Source organism: Lissotriton vulgaris, chromosome 5 (assembly GCF_964263255.1).
Source record: "Lissotriton vulgaris chromosome 5, aLisVul1.2, whole genome shotgun sequence".
Lineage (NCBI taxonomy): Eukaryota > Metazoa > Chordata > Amphibia > Caudata > Salamandridae > Lissotriton > Lissotriton vulgaris.
In genome coordinates this window covers 286672737-286689579 of record NC_141693.1, presented here as the reverse complement: position 1 = coordinate 286689579, position 16843 = coordinate 286672737, and the positions used below count along the sequence as shown (strand labels likewise).

The following is a 16843-nucleotide window of genomic DNA, read 5'->3' as shown; positions in this document are numbered from 1 at the left end:
CATTTACAACTTTTTTTCTCTTGTAAAGTGAGTGAAATAAATTCAGTTATTGATGCCCAAGAACGGTTTAATTAAACAAAGCGGAGAGAACTACACCGTGTACAGCTATGAATTACGATCCTGTCATGTAGAACCATCATGCTAGTCGCTGTAAATCCCTTGTGGTTTAGAAACACAAGATTTGACCTCTGACTAGGTACCTTGTGCAAAAGCCGCTCACGTTCATCTTTCATAACTTCTTTTGCTTCAATTGAACACACCTGTCAAACAATTCAGTAGAGCGGTGACAAGAAACAATTAATAAGACTCATGCACCATGTAGTCACAAGCATGTGTGTGCCACCATGCTGGAAGTAGGAGCATTATTTGAACTGTTGACAACATGTCTTTATACCCCGTTCAGCACTGGTTCAATTCCCCATTGTGTTGTAGGAAAGATCAAAAATTCATACAAAAAGGAGGGAAAAATCACCTCCTCTTAGAGTTGTCTTTTATAAAGCAACCTTACCTAGGACATTAAAGGCATTAGTATTTGAGCAGCGGTCAATATGTGCCTCAACTGAAATACATAGATGGAACAAACCATTTTGTGGACATGAGTTTGCAGGTGTGGGGCATGGAGAGAAGGGTGCAGGCTATAAGGTGGAAAGAGTAAGAGGGAGATCCTGCACACTTCTAAAACTCCTAAATATTGTTACAGCTTTGCAAGGTTAAAGTATCCTGCAGCTTGATTTTAATGGCAATGTACATAGCGAGCAATATCCAAGCAGGACCAGCATTAGCACACCGTTCCAGGTCTTCCCTGTTACTTCTAATACATTCGACTGGTTAGAAGCATTTACAAGTAACAATGCTTTCCAACTTCAACAAATGTGATCTAGGATGTCAACCTCATTTTGGTCTGATCACACTTCGGTCTTCTCCCTGTCACCTTTTCGGTCACATGAACTGTCAGATACAATAAGGAGTTCGTTAGAGCTCTTCTTTCTCTCTTGCTCTTTAACTTGTATGCATTATTCCAGCTCATTAGAATCCATGCCAGTTCGGTACCGACTTGCACTGAAGGGATCCAGCCGATTTAGCAATTAATTCAAGTTCAATCTTGAGGTGCACTTTCCAAGTATTCTAAATTGGAAGAGTAAGATCTTTCTGGAACTCAGTGGCACCAAAAAGGAACTGCTAATAGTGAATGAGAACAGCCGCTGGTACAACTCTGACAGACCCAGTTGGGATCCATACCTAAAGTCTCTGGGAGCTGTTGAACGAGCACTGAACAATAAATTCACGCATCAATGTAATTTCCTCATCCTAGTTGCATAATCTTCACATAATTAGAAAGGCTCTCGCCTTTCTGACTAAAAGTCGCACCAAGGTAATTTCTGTTTGTGTATTATCAAGCACTGATTAATCTACCATCATATATTTGTGCCTCCTTATAGCTACCTGCCTTCCCCAAATTGCAGCGGCCTTTTGAACTGTGCTATTTAGACAATGTCAGGGTTGACCATGTTCAACCATATATAAGGTCTGAAGAGAGCTGCACAGGCTTCCTTTCATGTAAAGGTGCTGTTCAAAGGAACTGTGCATGATGCACAAAACGTACAATGGGTTTGTTTGAAAGGTCTGATATTGCAGAAAAATATTCCCGGCATCATATAACTAGAATCCTTATGTCTGACTTTCTCATTCATGTCACAGGGTTCAGATGGTCCAATGATCTGAATGGGTCCCTAATACACATGTGCTGCTTTCAAAAGCCTCTTTCCTTCAGATGGGTTCTGAAAACACAGCTCTTCTCAGTCAGCCTATATTCATTATTTTCCTCTGTGGACAGTGGTTCTTAGCACCAAAATACACTCTGGAGTGCACAAGCGCCTTACAAATAATAATATGAATATATAAACGTACTTCAATATGTAACATGATTGCTGATAAGAAAAATAAAAAAAATCATGGAATGCTGCACAAATAATAAACACTACTAATGCTAGGACTAGGAGCATGTGCTTGATATGGAAAAACAAAAAAAAAGAGAAGGCACAACAAAATCTACAGCCCCGGTGGTGAGCAGCATGAGGACATTTAGAATCTGTGGAATAGCTCTGAAGGCTGGATAGGAAAGGCCAACACCGCTGGCAGCTTTACATATTTTTAAAACTATGGAATGAATAGTTGAAAGGCAATAAAAGTTGTACAAAAATGCCTGTAGTGCATTTAGAAATGGAGCTGGTGAGCATTTTTGGCACCATGCACTTTTCAAATGTTAGTTTCAGGCCCAAGTGTACTTAAAGTATGTGCACTACTAATGTACACAGTTTTCTGTCTGGACCCTATTGTTAAAAGGGTTTGAAAACAACATTATTATATATATATATATATATATATATATATATATATATATATATATATATATATATATATATATATATATATATATATATTTGTGTTTAGTCTCGCATATAATTTTTGTTTAGTCTCACGTTCGCCCTTATCTTCGATTGCAACTCTTTTTATAACAGGTGTCTTGGTGTGGTTCACTTGAAGGAGACTTGTACCTTAGTCAGTAATAGTTTGAGCGCAATCATTTTAAGCTTCTATTCCTCTCAGCTGAGAATGCCAGCCTAAAGCATCTCAAAGTATTTCTTCAGAATATGGTTCATCCAATAAAAAAGTGCACCAACGCAATCAGCTATCATTCGATGATTTGCGACTGCAAATACGTCTTTGCAAGCTTTCCGCGCTGTTATGATCCAGTCTTCCAGTTGTCCAATGAGCATAGTTTGTTACTGAAAGCTCTGACCATATTGAAGCTTGCTGGGTTTCTTATTTACACAAATGATTGCACAATATTTTCCAAATGTACGATAGTTCTTAGTTTCTGAACATGGTCGCTTCTAGAGTGCACTGCAGCTTCCAAAAGGAATTTTGCTTTTCTTGGTCCTCTGTCTATTGGGTCGAAGGTTGATAACGTCGCCTCCATTAAGTGAGCTCGAATTTTGTCCAGAATGACTTCCTCCTGCAGTATTAAACACACCTAAAAAACATGAGAAACACATGAAAGAACACGAAATGCACAAGTCCTCTAAAATAGAAAGTAATTATTTAAACTGTACACATTGGACATCTTATCTATAATGTGAGCAGCTATTTGATCATGGAGGAGTTCTTTACCTACATACAAGTGAAACAAATCCTCAGCCGCGGCTCATGCAGGTAAGACTGGTGGGGCCGGGTTGGGGGAATCAACAGACATCCATGAGGGAAAATTAAATAAATAATTAATTTTCCCTTGTTGCCGTCTCTCGAAATCCCGGCCGGTCGGCCCGCCCCACTGCTGTTACCTGTACGGGCCACGGCTGCAAATCCTTGTTTTTTCTCTTATTACATGAAAATCTTGAGTAGCAGACTTTAACAAGCATTTACAATGCAATGGTTTCGCCTTTGGAAAAGTTAGAGCTATTGGCATTGTAAATTACAACATTCGTATTTATGTGTTGGTTTTGAAAACAGATAAATAAATGGCATTGTCATTTACATTGCCATTAGCTTAATCTCTCGCAAATGTGAGACCTATTGCATTTGCTCCCACACATACACACAGAGCCACACACACACACACAAAGCCAGCCGCACACACACACACAGAAGCCAGCCGCACACACACACACAGAAGCCAGCCGCACACACACACAGCCAGCCACACACGCACACACACACACACACACACAGCCAGCCACACACACACACACACACCCAGCCGCACACACACACACACACACACAGCCGCACACACACACACACACACAGCCGCGCGCACACACACACACACACACACAGAAGCCAGCCGCACACACACACAGCCAGCCACACACGCACACACACACACACACACACAGCCAGCCACACACACACACACACCCAGCCGCACACACACACAGCCGCACACACACACACACACACACACAGCCGCGCGCACACACACACACACACAGAGCCAGCCGCGCACACACACACACAGAAGCCAGCCGCACACACACACAGCCAGCCACACACGCACACACACACACACAGCCAGCCACACACACACACACACACCCAGCCGCACACACACACACACACACAGCCGCACACACACACACACACACACAGCCGCGCGCACACACACACACACACAGAGCCAGCCGCGCGCACACACACACAGAGCCAGCCGCGCGCACACACACACACACACAGAGCCAGCCGCACACACACACACCCGCACACACACACACAGAGCCATCTGCGCACACACACACACACAGAGCCAGCCGCACACACACACACATAGCCATCTGCGCACACAGACACAGACACAGACACAGACACACACACACACACACACACACACACACACACACACACACACACACACACACACACACACACACACCCACCCAGCCGCGCGCACACACAGAGCCAGCCAAGGCTGCAAAGAAGATAAAAAGTAACTGGGTAATATAAAGGAGGTACAGGAATATGAGTAGTAGAGATTGAAAAGGTGTGTGGCAAGTGAAGAGGTCTGGCAACAGGTTATGAGGTAAAAAGGCTGAGTGGGTGTTAAGGAATGGGTGGGATCTGCAGAGTGGGAATGAAAGTTGTCAGGGGTGGAAGAAAGGAGCCCAGGCTGGGGTTCAGGATGAAGGGAAGAATAGCAAGCAACACAGAAGGCAAGGAGCAGCATTAGCACTCCATGTGACCTCACACTGGACAACCGGACAGAAACCGCAAGATTTCCAGCCCACAGATTTACATATTCTGAGCACTAATGCACCCATCACTGGAGAGACTAAATTGCATGCATCCTAGCATCAGATCGCAGACAGCAATGGGGAGGGGCAAATGGAGCAAAGAGGCGGGAGATATTACCTGTAGCAATGGAGGAGGGGGTTTATGCGAGTGAGTGCTGGCTGTAATCCTTGGGCCTGCTCAGTGCATGCTTCCTGGCTCAGACTGGTGGCGAGTGAATGTGTACTACAGAGGCGCCGGGATACCGGATACAGTAAGAAAACAAGTTACTTACCTGTAACTTTGGTTCCCCAGTATTGGTAACTTTCATAGATTCACATGCTTTGTATCATTCCCCGTCGTCGGAATGGGAGCCTCGGTAAATAGTAAAAAACCATAGTAGTAAGCACAAAGTGAAAAATAGGCCTAGGCCTCATCTCATTTTGTAGCTTATCCACCTCTTTTTGTAAAAGAGACCAAATTTCTGCAGCAGCCAATCAGAGCAGCCTCACCCCATAGAACCTTCCTGAGAGAAGCTCAGAGCCTCAGATTTTCATAGCCGTTGTGTACAGCTATCCACCAAGATCAGAAGAGTGAGCTTTCCCAGGGGAGGTGGGTGGGCGCATGTGAATCTATGAAAGTTACCAATACTGGGGAACCAAAGTTACAGGTAAGTAACTTGTTTTCTTGCCCCAGTATTGGAACTTTCATAGATTCACATGCTTTGTATCAGAGTAACTAGCAGTAAAGAAAAACATATTTTGCCATACCTGAACCTGAAAATGTGACACATCTCTGTAAAGAACAGCAGAACACATAGGATCATGAAATATGACAATAATGCAGTATACAAAATATGCAATAGGAAGGCGGGATAGAAAGGAAAAGCTCACCGACTTATTGGAATAGATTCCTCAGGACTGCTTGGCCCACTGCTGCATCCTCCTTCACAGAAGAATCCAGACAGTAGTGGCGGGTGAAGGTGTGGACACTGCTCCACGTTGCCGCCCTGCAAATGTCCTTGATAGGGACTCCTGCGAATAACGCCGCAGAGGAAGCCATGGATCTGGTAGAGTGAGCACGAACTGCTCGCTGCAGAGGTTTCCCAGCCGCCTGGTGACAAAATTGTATAGCACTGGAAATCCAACGGGAAATACAAGCCTTAGAAACTGCACAACCCTTGCGTGGAGCACTGAAGGAAACAAAGAGCTGTGAAGATTTCCTGAACTGCTTCGTGCGCTCCAGATAGAATTTCAGGCATCTGTGAATGTCCAGAGAGTGTAGAGTTCTTTCCGCAGGTGAAGAAGGTTTTGGAAAAAATGGTTTCAAAACCACGGGTTCATTTAGGTGGAATTCCGAAGGGACTTTCGGGATAAATTTAGGATTCGTCCGTAGAATCAGCACATCATTTTTAAACTGGAGAAATGGTTCCTCAATCATGAAAGCCTGGATCTCGCTTACTCTGCGAGCCGATGTCAGGGCTAAGAGAAGAGCCACCTTCCAGGAAAGAAACTTAAGGTCAGACTTATGCACAGGTTCAAAAGGGGCTTTCATAAGGGATGACAAAACTAGATTCAAGTGCCAGGTCGGAGGAGGTGGCCGGACTGGAGGAAAAACCCTGAATAAACCTTTCAGGAATTGCTTGACAATCCTGGCCGACCATAGGGAAGGCCCTGAAGATGAACGTCTGAATCTAGAGATGGCTGCCAGATGGACCTTTATCGACGATGGAGCCAATCCCGATTTCGCCAGTGAAAGAATGTAAGGTAAGAGCTTGTGTGGAGAAGAAGTATACGGGTGTAAACCTTCCTTCTGGCACCAAACACAGAATCTCTTCCATTTGGCTCGATAGGTCTTGTTGGTACTAGGGGCTCGAGCCTGAGCTAGAATGTCTCTACATTCACTTGAGAGATCTAACCCCTGGAACTCTCTGAACTCAGGAGCCACGCTGTCAATCGCAGGGACTTCAAGTCCGGATGTAGAACCTGACCGTGAGACATTGTTAGCAACGTTGGAACAGGCTGTAGGAGAACTGGTTGGTCCTGGGAGAGGAGAAGAAGCTCCGAGTACCAAACTTGTCTGGGCCATGCTGGAGCGATCAAAATCATCCTGCACGGTTCCACCTTGAGTTTGCTGACCAACTTCGGAATCAGTGGAATGGGAGGAAAGGCGTAAACAAAGGCGCCTGACCAGGCAATCGAAAGCGCATTCCCCAAGGATTCCCGATGGTGAACCCTGCTTGCGAAGGACAGGCATTTGGCGTTCTGGGGAGTCGCAAACAGGTCGATTGATGGTGTCCCCCAACGAGCAAAGAGTTCCTCCAGAACGGTCTGATCCAGTTCCCACTCGTGAGAGACTGTCCTCTGACGACTCAAAGCGTCCGCCTTGACATTGAGCGTCCCCGCTAGATGTTCCGCTGAGAGGGAGATGTTGTTCTGTATTAACCAGTTCCATATCGTTTGGGCTTCCTTGGAGAGGGTGGAGGATCTTGTGCCACCCTGTTTGTTTATGTAGTGCATGGCTGTAGTGTTGTCCGTACGAACCAGCACTGTCCTGTTTCGAATCCTCGGAAGAAAAGCTTGAAGAGCCAAGCGGATCGCGAGAAGTTCCAGGAGGTTGATATGGAACTTGCGTTGCACTGGACTCCAGTGACCGCTGACCTTCAGCTCCTGGAGGACCGCTCCCCATCCTTCCATGGAAGCATCCGTTGTTACAATCAGGGGAGATGGAGGAATGAGGAACGATAAGCCCCTGGAAAGATTGTCTTTTTCCAGCCACCAGCCGCCTGCTTTTCTCATTTCTTTGGTAACGACAACCTTGTCGTCGAAGGATCCTGTGACCTGCCGCCACTGTCTGTCCAGTTGCTCTTGTAGTGGGCGCATCCTGAGCCTGCAGTGCGGAACTAAAGGAATGCAAGATGAAATCGATCCGAGCAGTGATTTGTACTTGCGAACTGTCAGTGTCTTTCGAGATTGGAGAAGACGAGCTGAACACATTAGTTTGGTCTGGCGCTCCTCCGATGGAAGGGCTAAGCAAGTGTCCGTGTTCAGGATGGCTCCTAGGAACCTTGCTGACCTGGATGGGCATAAAACTGATTTCTCCCTGTTGAGTCGAAGACCTAGCCGCTCGAACAGATCCATGCACGTCCGGACTGCACTGGACGCTTCTTGAACAGATGGAGCTTTCAGCAGCCAATCGTCCAGGTATGGAAACACCTGAATAGCTTGTTTTCTGAGAAAAGCTGCCACCGGAGCTAGAACCTTTGTGAAGATCCGTGGGGCGGATCGGAGACCAAATGGCAGTACCTTGAATTGAAAGTGACTCTTGTCCACCGTAAAGCGCAGATATTGCCTGTGAGCTGGATGGATAGGAACGTGGAAGTAGGCGTCCTCCAAATCGAGGGTCGCCATACAATCCCCCGGATTGAGCAGACGAAGGATGTCCTGAAGAGTGACCATCCTGAAGGACAACTTCACGAGATAAGTGTTGAGCTGCCGTAGATCTAAAATTGGACGCCACTTGTTCCTTGTCTTCCGAACCAGGAAGAACCTGGAATAGAACCCTTTCCCCTTCTGCGAAAGGGGTACAGACTCTACTGCCCCCTTGGTGAAAAGTTGGTGGGCTTCGAGATGGAGGAGCCTGAGATGTTTCGGAGGGAAGGCATCCGGCGCTCTTGTTGGAGGAAGGTCTTGAAACTCCAATGTGTGTCCTTCTCTGACAATTTGGAGGACCCACTGATCCGATGTAATAATCATCCAGTTGTGTAGGCAATGGGAAATCCTGCCCCCCACAGATGTGAATGAGGGGACAGGAACAGTGGAAAGAGCCACCTGGCCGCTATTGTTTCCTGGTGTTGTCTCTCCTTTGCTGCCCCTGACGTCCTTTAGGCTGCTGGCGAGAGAAAGAGCCTCTTTGAGAGTATTGTGGCTTATACGACTGGCTGGACTGAGAACTAGAAGAGTAGCGATTTTGATTACCTTTACGATAAGAAGAAAAACCTCTTCCTCTAGCTCCTCTGAAGGGCACCTTACGATACTGCAATGTACCCAAGGACTTAGCTGTGTCCGTGTCCTTTTTGATTCCTTGCAGGGCCTCATCGACGTGTTTGCCAAATAGCATCTCACCGTCATATGGTAGATCCAAGATCTTATTCTGAACCTCCTGTCTGAACCATGTGGCCTTTAACCACCCCTGGCATCGCAGAACCGCCGAGCCGGCTAGTGCTCGGAATGCGGTGGTTGCAATATCCATTGCCACATCAATGACCTCCGAAGAGGCTTGCTCCCCTTCGAGCAAAATCTTCTTCACATCTTCCTTAGACGAATCTTGCAGTTCGTCTACAAATGGGGCAAGATCGCACCACATTTGTCGATCATAGCGTCCCAGAATCGCTAACGCATTGGCTGCCCTAACCAGGAGACTGGCCATAGCTGAAAATCTTTTGCCCACATTGTCTAGGCGCCTGCCCTCCTTATCCGGCGGCGTAGTCATCGGCGCAGAAGGATTCTTGGACTTGCTCTGGGCAGCCTGCGAAATGACCGAATCCGGTTTCGGTTGGCCAAGTAAACATGCTGGACTGCCATCCGGTGCCTTATACTTCTTTTCCAGTCTCGGAAGTACCGGAAGGACTGTGGCTGGATTATGCATAGCCTTCAAGCCCTCAGACCAGACATGCTCAATGATTGGAATGGACCTCACTGACTTCCTGAATGGTTCTTTAAAGTCATACAAAAAGCAATCCGATTGCACTGTGGTCACTGGGAGACCAAATCTTTTGGATGCCCTGTCCATTAAGTTGTGAAACCCTCCAACGTCCGCTGGAGGCGAAGTTATATTATCCGGGTCGGTGTTGTCCGGATCGATAGGGTCCGCAGTATTCCATGGAGCCTGTTGATCTTGATCAGGATCCGCTTGCTGGTCTGCATCTGAAGACGCAGCGTCATCATCATCATCAGTGTCTTGCACCTGTACCACCTCTTGAGGGCGCACTTCCAGCGCAGTGGCACGCTCTCTTGGGGGTAAAGAATGGTCTGCCACAGGACGTAATGTCTGAGGCGGAGGTGTCGTGGGGCGCACTTGTTGGGCTTCCGGAGGCGCCGGGAAACGTTGCTTGTAATCCCGCAACATAAGTTGTAAATCCGCCACTAAAGTGGATGGTATTGCCACCATACCCTCAGGTAACTGACGCATCGGTTGTTGTGGAGGCACGTGCCTGGTAGCAGTACGTTCCTCCCCATAATAATGCTCTGGAGCATAGTGCTGTCGTTCCATCTGCTCCTCCTCAGAGCTAAACTCCTGCACCTTAACTTGGAGGTCAGAAGGGCTATAGGCCTGCCCAAATTCACTGAAAATCTCTTCCTCAGAGTCATCCTCCAATAGTAGTGATGGTGGTAGCTTCTGAACCTGGCGAGGAGACGTCATCTCTGGCGTGATCTGCTTCCTTTTCCGCGAAAAAACCTGTTTTCCCGCCATTTCCATCGTCGACGAGGTCGTCGTCGACGAGGTCCTCGTCGACGAGGCCGTCGTCGACGGGAAGGTCTTCTGTGTCTGTGTCGACAGTGGAAGAGTAGATATAGAAACTGTCTTCGTCGACGAGGATAGCGTCGTCGACGAGGTGAAGCTCATCGTCGACGATGGTGGAATCGTCGACGAGCTCGTCGTCATCAACATGGCAACCGGCGTCGTCGTCATAGTCGTCGTCGAAGTCGTTCTCGTCGACGACACAGCCGTCGACGGCAGCTTTGCAGACATTGTCGTCGACGTGGAGGTGGTCACTCTCGTCGACGACGAGCAGGATTCCGGAGCCTTGAAAACAGTCGACGGTGTAGGCGTCGACGCAGCCGTCGTCGACGACGAGCCCGTCGACGAGGCAACCTTGGTAGAGCTGTCCTTTTTAACACTCGTAGACGACGTACCTGGGAGTTTAGTCGTCGACGGTTTCTGCTTCTTGTCTGAAGCGACCTCTTTAGTCGGGGTTGAAGGCCTTTTAACCCCACAATCCTTTTCTGAGGAAGGCGAAGAGACTGTAGAAGCCTTTCTCACCTTTTTTGAGGCCAGAAGTTCCTCAGGCTTACCCTGCCTCTCCTTTTCACCTCGGTGAGGAGATTTTTGGGCAGCCGGCCTGTCAGACCTGTCAGAGGTCCCTGGTAAGGCCTTGTGACGGGACTCGTCTGAAGCAGAAAGGGGGGACCTACCCCTTTTTTGAGACCTTCTGGATGACACCATAGACGAGGAGCCCTCACTGTCCGATGAGATAATGTCTTTCCGGTCTTTCACCTTCTGGAGCCATGTGAGGAGACGTCCTTCCCTGTCCCTCTGGGTCTTGGCTGAGAAGGATCTGCAAATCGGACAGTCTGTTGGTTTATGGTCTGGATATAAACAGTAGATACAATCTTCATGTTTATCCTCGATAAACAACCTCTTCTTAGAGCAGGTGGCACAGGCTCTAAAAAGGGCTTTCCTCTCCGACATGCTGAGAAAAAATCCAAGTAGTTGAAGAAAAAACTGAAGAAAACTGAGCAGAGCTCAATGGAGACTCCCTTGCACAACGTGCGGTAGAAAATCTGAGGCTCTGAGCTTCTCTCAGGAAGGTTCTATGGGGTGAGGCTGCTCTGATTGGCTGCTGCAGAAATTTGGTCTCTTTTACAAAAAGAGGTGGATAAGCTACAAAATGAGATGAGGCCTAGGCCTATTTTTCACTTTGTGCTTACTACTATGGTTTTTTACTATTTACCGAGGCTCCCATTCCGACGACGGGGAATGATACAAAGCATGTGAATCTATGAAAGTTCCAATACTGGGCCAACTAAAGGTTCGCCTCCAGAGTTATTTTACCATTATTATTACTCCCTGAGATTTAGCTGGCACACAGAGATCTTTGCAGCAGGTGCCTTAACCCCAAACGAAATTCTTAAACACAGACATTGAAACCCATTAAGCAGGACGGATTTACTGCCATGTTTCTCCTTGTTGCCAATTTTTTGGTGGCAGGTTTTAAAATAAATAAATGCATGAGTTGAGGCCCAGAATTTGTGTTGGGGTTAAATCAATATTTTGGCACAGCCCCAATGCAAAATCTAATTTGTTAAATGTTGTAATGTACTCATGATAGACCTGAAACATAGGTGAGGTATTAAGATCTGATGTCACTTCCTTTGAAGTCACATTCAATGTCACATGCTGAATGTCACACTTCTGCCTAACTTGGAGAGTCCCCCCTTGTAAGCACTATTTTATTGAATTTCTCATACTGCAGGTACGACATGCTTTTCTGCAACATTCAGCGAACCGTGCATACTTTCACTTTCCAAGCAGCACAGGAAAATGACCTTGGCTTCTTTAAAATGAAATAGGTCTCGCATTTAAAAGAGTTTAAGCTATTGACATTGTAAATGACAATGCCTTTCATTTATGCGTTAATTTTCAAAACAGATGACATTGTCATTAAAATTGCCAATAACTTACACCCTCGAAAATGTGAGACCTACTGCATTGCAAATGCTTGCTTAGGACTTGAGCTCTGGAAAAAAGTGATGGGTATGGGTGACCATGTATCATAAGAACTTTTGAAACTGCAAGAACCTCATCTGCCCTAATTAACAGTAAACCACCACCGCCTCATTTATACAGGTGAATACTTTGAATGGAAGAAAAGGTCGGACAGCCATTTACTCCTACAAAACCAAAAGGCAGAACTGTATTAGGCAGGGGTGAATGGTAACTTGGACAGTGGCTTAAGGCCTGCTGAAAAAGGAGACTGGAGCTTCATTAGCCACAATACAGGACATTTGAGGAAATGCGAACACACCGCACTGATTATTGTGGATGTGGTTGACGTTGTCGCTTAAGTAGGAGCTTAAGTGAGATGACTCGTAGCTAATTGTTAAAGAGAACCCTGCTAAAGAAAGTCTCAGTTGCGGAGGAGGTTCAGCGTCACTCCCGTATTACGCTTACCTAGGCGCCCTGGGTGGAAGCAGGCCGCTCTCCAGGGACATGTATTTAGAGGAAGGGGTCCCAGTTACAATAGGAAAAAAATCAAAAAGAGTGAAAATATAAGTCAAACAAACAATGAATCAATCCACACTGTTTTAATCACAATGGGAACGTATATTAAATATACTGTATATTTGAACAATAAATAAGTGGTTCAACAGTGCCCCAAGACGGGAGGGGAAGTGGGGGGGAGGGGGGGTGGTTTCGTGGTCGTGTGAGGATGAAGTGAAGGAGGAGAAGAATAATTCTTAGGTGACAGTATAATCAACCAATAAAGATAATTTGGTTGTCAATGTTACATAATATGTACGAAAACCAAGACCATCAGTTCAAAACAATTTCTCAAAGCAAAGCATACTCCACATTGTTCAATTAATGAAACATTCAGGCGTGAAGTTGACATTCAAGAACAGGTGGTTGTCGACGTTTCGAGCGAGCATTTCCCAGGACGAGATTCAATCCGAGCCTGATGCCTCGAAATAATATCCTTACCGGACCATGTACTTTCGCGATTCCCGTATGAACGCGTTGTCAACGCAGCTCATTGGTTACGTGTCCCACTTTCCTGTCCTGATGAAGACCCCACTGCAAGGATAGCACTATTAACTGCGTATATTTGAGGGTCGAAACGTCGACAACCACCTGTTCTTGAATGTCAACTTCACGCCCGAATGTTTCATTAATTGAACAATGTGGAGTATGCTTTGCTTTGAAAAACTGTTTTGAACTGATGGTCTTGGTTTTTGTACATATTATGTAACGTTGACAACCAAATGATCTTTATTGGTTGATTATACTGTCACCTAAGAATTATTCTTCTCCTCCTTCACTTCATCCTCACATGACCACGAAACCACCCCCCCCCCACTTCCCCTCCCGTCTTGGGGCACTGTTGAACCACTTATTTATTGTTCAAATATACAGAATATTTAATATACGTTCCCATTGTGATTAAAACAGTGTGGATTGATTCATTGTTTGTTTGACTTATATTTTCACTCTTTTTGATTTTTGTCCTATTGTAACTGGGACCCCTTCCTCTAAATACATAACTAGCCCAGGTCCCGGTGACTATAGCTGGGTAAACCCCCTATCAATATGCTCTCCAGGGACAGGCCTTAACGGAATCTGCTTCCTGGCCCCGGTGGCTTCAAGACACGGCTCAAAACGATACTTTTACTTTTCCTCCGTGAATCGCTCAGGTCTGTCGCGAATAACCTCTTTGAACTCTTTACCAATGTATCTCTCTACCGCGAGATACAGCAGAGTCCGCCATCTCCTGGAGCAGCCGCACCGTTGCCGCGCACTCAAGATGCGTCATGGTATCATTACGTTACACGCGTCACTTTAGGCAACGACCCAAGGATTTTTTTTTATTGCGCGAGTCATGTTTAGGCGGCGGCCATCTTAGGTGTATAACAAGATACATATCATAAGTAATCCCCGTTGCCGCAACATGAAGCTATAAAAGCAAGTTCCACTTCATGTATTAAACGAGCACCTACGGGCACACGGACAGCGGGAGTGGGGGCGGGAACACGAGCAGCAGGGGGGGGGGCAGGAGCGGCACACGGACAGCGGGAGGGGGCGCGGGAACGGACAGCGGGACATCGCGCAACCCACCCCTGCAAACGACACTTTCAAAATGGCCAAAACAAACAATTAACAAAAAAAACCACTGCCCACCGCCGCATGACGTTCACAAGGGGGCGGGATGAGTAAAAATCGCCGGAACGCCCACGAATCTGCTCCGGCAATGACTGACAGATCTCTCTTCCAATGGCTAGCCTCCATTTATGGAGGTAGCCAATGGAAGAGAAGGCGGGATAAAGTGCCCATACTGTTAAAACATAAGATTTCGCCTGCGCGATAGCTGCTGCGCAGCGGATCGCCAGGCGAAACCTGAAAATGCAACTATTTCGCAATTGTTCAATAGAAGGTATATTTTCTCCACCTTTCCATTTACAGTGTTGGCTGAGAATCATTTATTAGTCCTAATGGGAGAGTTATATTGCTTAAGCTGTCCCCAATAAGTAGAAAATCTTGAACATTACTGAGAATTTTAGGTCTGCGAGTTGTTTCTACAGGTAACATATCTCAGAGAAGAAAGTGAACAGTCAATAGGTAAAAAATGGGGTGGGATAGCATGGACCTCAGCAATTTAGTTCCTTTGGGGTCATGGTGGAGCACATGGCAATTATTCTTTAGGATGTGCTGCCTCAATGTTTTTGAGTAGACTCCCTCAGCTAAATGAGGTTTTGCAATTATCAAATGAGAATCAGATTGTCTGACGGAGGGCACGATTGCCTGGGAACGTACAGCCTGGTCTAACCAATAAACTATTCTATGTCCCTTATCAGTGCCCTTCTGTACTGGTTTGCCTATGTCAATGGTAACCCTTTGCTATAGGTCGTACGTTGCATGTTCTAGTAGATATGCGTCTAGAACCTCTGAACTTGCTGCCTCTCTGGAAAACAGCTTCATGGCCACCATTTAACTGATTATTATTTTTTTAAATGAAACATACTCTTCATTCTTCACTCTGTAGGGTTGCAGAAGCATGCTTTCTCTTAAGTGAAGCGAAAAGGAGGGGCATTTTTCTATAAGCAATAGTGACAAAATAACGAGATTATATCCTGCAACTCCCCAAGGCATTGACAAAGCAAGTTGTGATGCAAAGTTGTTCAAATGTTGGGAATAGCAACAGTTTGTGGATCGGCTCAAAAGTCGACTTGCCCTTGGCTACACCAAAGGGGTGCCAAGGTACCATGGCAGGGGTACCAGCAAGGATGAAACTCTTCAAAATGCTCTCTTTATGGATTATGGCTTGAAGCTGGCGGTCCAATGAGACCCTTAACAACAAACAGGCTTTGGGTCTCAAGAGAATACAAATTATTAGGTAACTACTTAATGCGTTCCAGTGATGACAAGCATTCTGCTCTTGCATTACCACCACTGGAAACATCATGGAACACAACGTTGGTGTAAGTGTCCAGGCACAGCCATCCAAAAGGAAGATTATACTGTAGATCACTAGAAGGCACATAATAAGCAGCATTTCAAGAAGCAGTTCCATGGATTGTACAGCTCTCTGGTGCTTGAGCATTAGGCAAAATAAGCAAAGCATATTTAAACACTTGAATGGTATTCAAAAGCAGTTAAAGCAAAAGCAATGAAAAGCGGTGTCAAGGATCCCAAGTGCAAATACTTAACCAATGAGAATAATGTGATACTCCATGTTGAAAGCAGCAGAGATCTTAAGAATGATCAGATCTGAAGAGTGTTGGTAATGACTAGTATGAAGTAAAGAGTTAGAGAAGGAAAAGTGTGTGGATCCTTCAGAGAGACCAGGACAGAAGCAAAGTGAACTGGGGAGATGTCCTTATATGGAAAAGAAGGGGTAATTGAGAAAAGCCAATACGTATCAGAATGTTTGAAAGAAAAGGTAGAAGAGAGATAGGCTGGAAAGACAATAGGATCTAAAATTAGCTTCTTAGGTAAAGGGAGAACAATAGCAGATTTGAAGGAGGAAGGAAAGAACTCTGAAGTCAGGGGCACAAAAAAATTGAATAAGCAAAGAACAGACAGATCTCAACAAGGGAGTAGGCAATAGATCATTAGGAAAAGCAATGGGGTGAGCCATAGATTAAAAGAAGTTGAAAGTCCAGCTCAAAGACAGGAAAAAAACTCAGATAATCAGAGAGACACAGAGGAAGCAGAATGCTAAACGGAAGAAAGTGACGATGCAGTATAAGAAGTGGAGAAAGTGCCACAAATATTAGAAATTATTTATACGAAATTAGAAACCAAGTGTTCAGTATTGTATGAAAAATGAGAAGAAGAATCTGTGGGAGGAGAAGAGAGTAAGCGATTAAGTGTGCTAAACAGAAGACAGGAGTCCTGAGATTGTCCAGAGACGAGTGCATGGAAAAAAATATGTTGCTGTATTCAATTGTAAAGAATATATGGTGGTGTATAGAAAAATGAGAGAAATGATAAGGTGCCCTGTGTTAGCATCATGAGCATTCAGTGACAGTTTTCTGGAGAGACACAATTTCAGGGGAAACCAATGTGATGCAGGTATGAA

General features: G+C 45.8%; 1 protein-coding gene across 1 annotated transcript in view; it reads right to left on the bottom strand.

Moving 5' to 3' along the window:
• Positions 1-2451: 2451 nt before the first annotated feature.
• The window catches only part of RAB23 (RAB23, member RAS oncogene family), a 213640-nt gene continuing 199248 nt past the window's right edge, over positions 2452-16843 (bottom strand). Inside the window, exon 7 of the mRNA XM_086921444.1 lies at positions 2452-3034. Coding sequence (XP_086777570.1) covers positions 2895-3034 — 140 coding nt within the window. The 3' untranslated portion in view covers positions 2452-2894. The remainder of the gene's footprint in view (positions 3035-16843) is intronic.